At 50.2% G+C, this 8,475-nt stretch overlaps 1 protein-coding gene across 1 annotated transcript; it reads right to left on the bottom strand.

The window, feature by feature from the left end:
- Window positions 1-4,341: 4,341 nt before the first annotated feature.
- Window positions 4,342-5,040, bottom strand: LOC137838352 (uncharacterized). The gene has a single exon (XM_068647598.1). The coding sequence runs from the start codon at window positions 5,038-5,040 to the stop codon at window positions 4,342-4,344; it is 699 nt and encodes a 232-aa protein (XP_068503699.1).
- Between the last annotated feature and the right edge of the window lie 3,435 nt (window positions 5,041-8,475).

The raw sequence follows: 8,475 nt of genomic DNA on the forward strand, positions 1-8,475 counted from the left end.
TTGCTTTTAAAGCCAGCAAGAATCAAGCAGAGTGTGAGGCGCTGATCGCCGGAATCTTGTTGGCTAAGGAGATGGGGGCTAGGGTGTTGATGGCCAAGAGTGACTCATTGTTAGTCACGGGACAAGTAATAGGCGAGTTCCAGGCCAAGGATCCACAAATGGCGGCTTACTTGGAGTATGTGTAGGAGTTGAAGGGCTCCTTTGCCTCGTTCGAAGTGGTGCATGTGCCCAGGGAGCAAAATGCCCGAGCAGACTTGCTAGCCAAGCTCGCCAGTTCGGGCAAGGGGGGTAGGCAGAGGACAGTTATCCAGGAAACTCTGAAGACGCCTAGAGCGTTTGTGGCAGACCACCTGGTTCTTCAGATAAGCAAGTCGACGGAGAAAGCGGCGAGGAGTCACAGGTCCTTGACCCAGGAGACCTTGAGATCGCTGAGAATAAGAGCGTGTCGGCGGGAGAGGGTGAACATGACGCAGGTCTGCGCTACGCATGAGCCAGACACATGGATAACACAATACCAGCGCTGCCTGACAGATGGCCTTCTCCCGCTGGATCCGACGGAGGATAGGAAGATAAAGAAGAACTCCAGCAAGTTCACCATGATCGATGGCCAGCTGTACAGGTTTGGGTTTACACACCCACTCCTAGAATGTGTGCACGGAGAAAAAATGCACTAGAATTATGGCCGAGCTCCATGAAGGTATATGTGGGAGTCACGTCGGGGGACGAGCTCTGGCTGCAAGAGCTCTTCGTGCAGGTTATTACTGGCCAACGATGAGGGAGGACTGCAAGAAGTATGCACAGTGTTGCAAGCAATGTCAGCAGCACGCTGATTGGCACAAGGCACCTCCAGAAGAGTTGAAGTCAATTTACAGCCCTTGGCCGTTTCACACTTGGGGAATTGACATTCTGGGACCTTTCCCATTGGCGATCAGGAAGATGAAGTACTTGGTGGTGGCGATTGAATACTTCACCAAACCGGCACACGATGTTGCTAATCCCTAAACCCTAAACCCGTCACGTTTAGGGCTACTGAAGAAGTTGTGCGAAGAGGTGGGAATACAGCAGGTGTTTGCATCCGTCGAGCACCCACAGACAAATGGCCAAGTAGAGTCTCCCAATCGGGTGTTGCTGAGAGGTTTGAAGAGAAGGCTAGAGAAAGCTAAGGGATCGTGGGCTGAAGAGGTACCCCGTGTAGTTTGGGCGTACCATACCATCGAGCAGTCAGGAACCCACGAGACCCCGTTTAGCTTGGTCTATGGATGTGATGCAATGATTCCAGTTGAAATCCAGGAGAGCTCGCCGAGATTCCAGAACTTTGTGGCGGAAGACTCGAACGAAGAAAGAAGGTTGAATCTGGATCTACTGGATGAGGTCAGGGAGGAGGCAAGGGTAAAGGCCGAAGCAGTGAAAAGGAGGGTTGAGCGAAGGTATAACTCGAAGGTGATGCCAAGGCAGTTTAGAGAGGGCGACCTGGTGATGAGGAAGGCCCATCAGTACGAGGTGGAGAACAAGTTATCGCCTAAGTGGACAGGACCGTTCAGAATAACCAAGGTGCTCGGGAACGACGCCTACCGCTTAGAGACGTTAGAAGGAGGGGCGATTCCTCGCACCTGGAACGCCACACACCTCAAGTTATATTACAGTTAAAGCTTTATATTACAAGCTTTCTGTTAAAACAGTTTTGAAGGGGGCACTCTTTTTTCCCTAAGGAGGGCTTTTAATGAGTGTTCCGGCCGGTTGACCTGGGTCGTCTTTATGAGTGGCTTGTCCCCACGAGCTAGAGCACCTTCGTTCTGCCTTGTCTACGAGTACCTGAAAAAGAAGAACAAAGGGGCGCCCTCGCGTCCGTTTGCACTCCGACGATCAAGTCAGCTAGCGAGAAACACCAAAGTGACTAGAGACTGTATGATTATCTCAATGACTGGAACTGTGTTGCCCTAATTGCCTTGTGCTCACAGCTGGGTGTACCGTCAAGAACAACTAGGGTTTAGTGCTTTGTATAACTATGAAAGCGTACCTTACTAGGGCTCTTCGTGCCCTTTATATAGGTGAAAAACTAGGGTTTACCTCTGCGTTGCTTGCTATTATCTAGGGTTCCTTGGAGAAGGTCCTTGCGCCGCTATCTTTAGGATCTTAGCGTATCCTGCCCATGGACTTCCCTTATCTGGAGTGCAATGTATAACCTTATGGCCACTTGGGCTCTAACTTGAGCGTTGTATCTCTCGCGCCATCATACTCTGTGGGTGCCCTAACTAATCACGCGTCATGCATGCAGCCTTCCCTGGATATCTTTAATGAGCACGTGGTCATTGCCACGTGCCCCTTTGACTCGATCATTTATTCTGTCCGGAGGGTCCCACAGTTCCGCCACCCAACTTTAGGGCGATGTCTTACTTTGCGCGATGCTTCTCTTGGGCGATGGGCGATGATCCATCTTGGCAGTGACACATCTCGACGATAACCGATTATTTATACTGAAGAACGCCGCTTCTACATACGGCGACTACGTTGACTATGTTGACTATACGACGACTATGTTGACTTCTTGACCACCTACCTTTCTCTTGTCCACGTCATCACACCCGATGACCTGGATGGTACAATGAGGTCACCCAATAAAGAAGAGTTTAGCTTAAGTTTATGAGTTTGCATGCCTTTTATGTTGAAAGTTTTTAGAATCGAAAAAACACCTTATCACTCGTGCGTGATTTAAGGCAAGTTCAAAGTTATATCGCATGCTCTCAATTAAAAGTTTTAAAGTCCCAATCGTTTTTCGGCGATTGGCGGCATCAGTTAAAAGTTTTAAAGTCCCCATCGCTTTTCGGCGATTGGCGGCACCAGGTAAAAGTTTTAAAATCCCCATCGTTTTTCGGCGATCGGCGGCAGTAGTTAAAGTTTTAAAGTCCTCATCGCTTTTCGGCGATCGGAGGCACCAGAAAGAGTAAAAGACCTCCTCGCCCTCGAGCGAGTGCAGGCGAGAAAGAGTAAAAGACCTCCTCGCCCTCGAGCGAGTGCAGGCGAGAAAGAGTGAAAGACCTCCTCGCCTATGAGCGAGCGAAGGCGAGAAAGAGTGAAAGACCTCCTCGCCTATGAGCGAGCGAATGCGAGAAAGAGAAAAAGTCCTCAGTGCACCCAGGGGGGAGGAGATGTACGCCCTGGGCAAGTTGAGGCACCAGAGAAAGTCCTCCTCGACTTTGAGCGAGTGCAGGCAAGAGAAAGTCCTCCTCGACTTTGAGCGAGTGCAGGCAAGAGAAAGTCCTCCTTGACTTTGAGCGAGTGCAGGCAAGAAAAAGTCCTCATCGACTTTGAGCGAGTGCAGGAAAGAGAAAGTCCTCCTCGACTTTGAGCAAGTGCAGGCAAGAAAAAGTCCTCCTCGACTTTGAGCGAGTGCAGGCAAGAAAAAGTCATCCTCGCCTTTGAGCGATTGCAGGCGAGAATAGAAGAAGCCGTCCTCGCCTTTGAGCGAGTGCAGGCGAGAACAGATTGAAAGACCTCTCTGCACCAGCAGATAGTGGCAAGATTAAAAGTCCTCAGTGCATCCAGGGGGGAGGAGATGTACACCCTGGGCAAGGTGAGGCACCAAAAAAAGTCCTTCTCACCTAAGAGTGATTTCAGGCAAGATGAGCTGAAAAGTCAGGGGTGTTTGTGACCTTAAACGGTGGGGAGGGAAGGAAAACGCCTTTCCCCCTTTAAGTGAAACATCAATATTGACCCAGTAAGACCAGACCATTGTTCTGAAACTCAGGGAGGTAGAGAAGGATCCGAAAGGCGCCTTTACCCCCAGATGAGGGAACAATGGTCAAGTTTTTAAGGTAAGAAAGGTCACATCGCCAGAATCCTACGGCGATTAGAAGAATTCCAGGCGATGACGGGAGTAAAGGCTAACCTTGCCGGGCAGATCAGGTAAACTGTATTGTGATACTAGTTTAAGTTAAAACCTGCTGCCTAGTAAGTAGCTTATGTTGAGGTTTATTGCCTTAAGTTTGCAAGTTATATTAAATGTCATCATTTCAGAGTTAATAGTTGCTCAAGTTTTACTTTGAGTTAACAGTTTGATAAATTGTCATAAGATTAACAGTTTGTTCAAGTTCAAAGCAGTAAGTGAACGGTTAAGCCCGAGGAATCGCTGAGTTAATTTGTTTAAGCAAGTTTCACCGGTTATATTGATTAACCACATAGCGAGTAAGAAGTATTCATAGAGAAGTATCAAAAAACAGCTTTTCAGCATTAAAAGTTATACAAGAGTGGCTATTCAAGTTTGAACACGAATGTGATCAAGTACATAAGCAGAGGAATTACATATAAAGTTTTTACAAGGAAAAAGGTGATGGAAGAGTGCAACTAATCTTCAGAAGGAACAATCTTCCCATCCACCACCTCGTTGCAGATCGATACCATGGAGAGGTCGAGCTCGGGGTATTGGCATGCGACTTGCTCCAGAGCGGCGTCAAAGCCGGCGGTGAGGACTTGGGCAGTGCTTTGCTCGAGCTCTTGTGCTTGTTTCTTCAGCTCTTCAGTTTCCTTGCGAGCTCGAGCAAGGTCTTCAGCAACCTTTTTGCCTTCGTCCCGAGCTTGGGCCAGCTCTGCAGCGATCTTCGTGGCCTCCTCTCGAGCTTTGGCGAGCTCATCAATGGTGTCGTCCCTCTCCTTTTCGACCTTCCCGAGGAGAACCTCCCGATCTGCTGACCTTTTTTCAAGGTTTTCCACCTTGGTCGCATCTGCTTTCATTGCAGCCTCCAAGTTGGCCACCTTGAGCCTGTAAGGGACTAGTTTGCTCTCCAACTCGATCTTCTCTTGAGCTTGGAGGTGCAGTTTTTGGCGCAGACGGGAGGCCTCGTTGTGCGCGCCCCTTAGCTCAGCGTCCATGGCGTCCTCCAGCCTTGGATGGTCGATCTCCGCCATCATCAAGTTCCAAGAAAGCTTTTTCGCCTCAATCCTTATCAGGCGGTTCGACTCCTTCAGCACGGAATTCTCATCTTGGAGCTTCTTGTTGGAGTCCTTCACGGCCTTCGATACAATCAAGGGGAGATCCCCCGCCATCATCTTCAGTTTAGCGGTGAAGGGCCCCAGGATCTCTTCGATGGAGGGTGGGAGGCTTGAAGTTGTTGTTGGTGGAGGTGCTGGAGGAGCTTGGTGCTGACTTTCACCACCACCCTCTTGGGTTTGAAGGGCAAGGGGGGCTTCTTGGCGTGGTGGTGAGGTCGGAGATTCTGTTATAAGTATTGGCGAGTTGTGAGCAACCTCATCTCCTCCTGGTGCGGCCCCAGCAATAGAGGTGGTTGAAGGAGGACCCTCTCCAGCAGATACGAATGGCGTGGAGGCGCTTGAGGGTTCTCTATGAATTTGGGGTCGCTATTTTCAACCACGGGGGGTGCGGCGGCTAAGGGCGTCGCTTGGACTGGTGGTTGTAGAGCTGGAGGTGAGGGCGGTGTTGGTGTTGGGATTGCAGGTGGTGAAGAGGGGGCCACCCTTGTTCTCTTGGTAACAAGGCCATCCTCGGTGGTTTCTTCATCCTCCTCTTCTTCTTGTACCACTTGAGGGGTTTTCCTTTTTGGTTTCCTCAAGATCAGCTTTTTCCGTTGAGGGGCGGGTAGTGCCCCCGAAGGAGTTGGACCTTGAGGAGGAGTCTTGCCTTGAGCAACGGCGATCTCCACCACCGAGTTGGGCACGGTTTGGGAGCCCGCCGCCAGCTTGTGAGATCGGGCGATCGCCCTCAGTTCAGCCAGTTTACCTTTTCCCAACATGAAGTCTGCACAGGGTAGAAAATAGATGAGTAGGCCCCAAAGCAGAAGCAGGATATACAAGTATATGCACGCAGAAATAACGCAAGCAAGTAGCACATGGATTAAAAATCAAGACCAATACAGAACAAGCAGAACGCCAAAGGATGGAATGGTAGAAACGCTAAGTTAGTTCCAACACAAAACGAAAGTCTTGGCGTTGAGGTAAGGGCTAACCTATGTGAGCTTCAAGTTGGCCCTCGGAGAACTCGAAGGAGATGATTGAGGCGGTGGGAAAGGTGACGTTGGTAGCAGCCACACTCTTCCAGAAAAGGCAAAGATCTTTATCGAGCTCGCCCATGTTGTCGGGACTTCGTGGCCTCCTGAAGCTTTCCTTAGAATCTTTGTTCCCCTTGTTTACCCAATACAAGGGGAAGCCGTCGAGCAGTGAGGGGTCTTGCTCGTTTGGGCGCACCTTGACGAACTTTCCTTTCCAGTCTTTGTAAGATTGCTGGAAGACCGAGAGGATTGACCTCCCAGCAATCCCGTTTAAGCTAACCCAAAGGCGATCTCTGGGATTCTTAGCCTCGAACAGAAACAGGAAGACGTCGACTGAAGCCGGCAGCCCCAAGTGGGCACACATGATTTGAAACGCCTTCACGAACGCCCAGCTGTTGGGATGAAGTTGGGCAGGGGCGACGTTGAGCTCTGTTAGTAGCTCTCTCTCGAAGCGGGTAAAAGGAAGCCTGAGCTTCACTTTCTTGAAGAAGGTGGCATAGATAAAGCAGATCAACTCACCGTTGTTCCCCTTATCATCCGCGCAAATCGGTTCACCGGGGAAGCAGGGCAGCACGGCGATTTTGCTGTCGTGCTCCTTGTGGAATGTAAGGTCGGCTTGGTCCCCTTTCCGCAGTCGGTGCATGCCCAACTCGGTGTTTATTGAGGAAGTATCTTTTAGCAAGGTTGGGGTGGCCCAAGGGTAGAGTTCCTTGTAGTCTTGTGGAGGTATGGAGGCTCCTCCAGCGACTGGTGGAGTTGCCTGAGTGGGATTGGCATGAAAAGAAGTAGGCCTCTCAGCCTGACTAGAAGGAGCACCAGAGGCTCGTGGTGGATTGCGCGCTGGTGGAGGATTTGCCCCAGGAGCAACCCTACACGCTTCGGGTGGAGGGTTTCGCGATGAAGGAGGAGGGTTCGCGGTGGACTTCGTGTGAGCCATCGCAGGAACTGCAAAGGAAAGAGAAAGGGATGAAATGAGGACAACAGAGAACGACTCGATTGAGGACGAAGAAGACAGGACGAGCGAAAAAGGGTTCGCTGGGATAAACGTTACGAAGAACGAAGCCTTAGGTTACGAGGAAAGGAGAAAAGGAAAAAACAACCCACAACGTATGCTTCAGACAGATAATGGATGATGCAAACCGATTAAAATGCAACAAATACCAGTAGGAGGAGTAAAAGGGTTACCTTTTTGTGATCGGATGAACGTTGAAGAAAGTTGGAGATTGAGAGAGATGAGAAGCTTCGTGGTTTGCAGAGAAAATACTTAGAACGTTTGAGAGTGCAGAAAGATAATGGAACAGTGGAAGCGCAAAGGGTTTAAGGGTTTTTCGAACATTTTCGGAAGCGCAAACGACAGTTGAAGACAACCGTTGATGAAGCCACGTGTCGCGCGATTAAAAAAGGGAGTTTGGTGGAGCGTCAGAAAGGCAGAGGGTACAGACGTACGGAAATCCGTACCAGCGCCACGTAGATCGACGATGACGTGACCTCTTAGTCTTTTCGCTGGACAAGTCTCAGCTTAAGACTGGGGGGCTTGTGTACCGACTAGGTAGTCGGGAGTGATGACGTGGCAGCAAGCGATAATATGGGCGCGTTGAGCGGAACACTTGGCTGACGGAAGGGAAGCAAATCGGGAAGTTTGTGTAGTCGCCAATTGTTAGCTTGGCGTTCTCCGATATCTAGTATGTGTAACCGGCGGTCACCAGGCTTACGTCATAGTCGCCGTATGTGAGTTATGGGAGACCAGGTGGTTAGAGATCGCCGAATGGGGGACATCGCCGAAGGATCAGGGAGGCTTGTTTAGGGCCTTCAAGGGGTACCAGTACGAAGGACGAAGTTATCAGATGATCATTCCCTAGCCAGAGGTCGAGGCAAGGGAACAGTTTACCAGAACATGCACGATGTGCAAGTAAAGCAGATCGTGATAGCAGCAGGCGAGACCACAGAGAAGGTATACGTGGTGACACCCCGTACTCACCGCTTAAGGGGTCGCGCTCCAAGAAAGCTGTAGTTACTCCTCGTATGGGTAACTTAGTCGAATAGCTTGAAGAGTAGAGGTGACGCTCAAGTAGAAGGTGGCTCCAGATGGTGACTCGTGTACAGCTGGATGTGAACCACGTATCCAGAGGTGTAACCGTCAGGAGAGAGAAAGTGCTCGGGTATATAAGGAACTCTAACGAAATTCTAAGGTACGCGCGTTTAGAACACTTCTTTACGCTTTGAGAACACTTGAGTACGCTGAGAGAGCATTTGCACGGTTCCTTGAGTTTTAGCTTTTCTCTCTTAGTATTGGGTGATTCCGTCACTGACTTGAGCGTCGGAGCGCGATCGGCCGCAGCGACGCCACTCTGTCTTTTTCAGGTTCTTGCTGAGAATCGAGGTGTGAAGGACGAAAGCTAACGTGGTGCAAAGCTGATCGAGAGAAGATACCTTTGACGTGGCAAGACTCTTGCACTCGAGTCAACCGGCAGGATCA

Source organism: Phaseolus vulgaris, chromosome 11 (genome assembly GCF_000499845.2).
Source record: "Phaseolus vulgaris cultivar G19833 chromosome 11, P. vulgaris v2.0, whole genome shotgun sequence".
NCBI classification, from domain to species: Eukaryota; Viridiplantae; Streptophyta; class Magnoliopsida; order Fabales; family Fabaceae; genus Phaseolus; species Phaseolus vulgaris.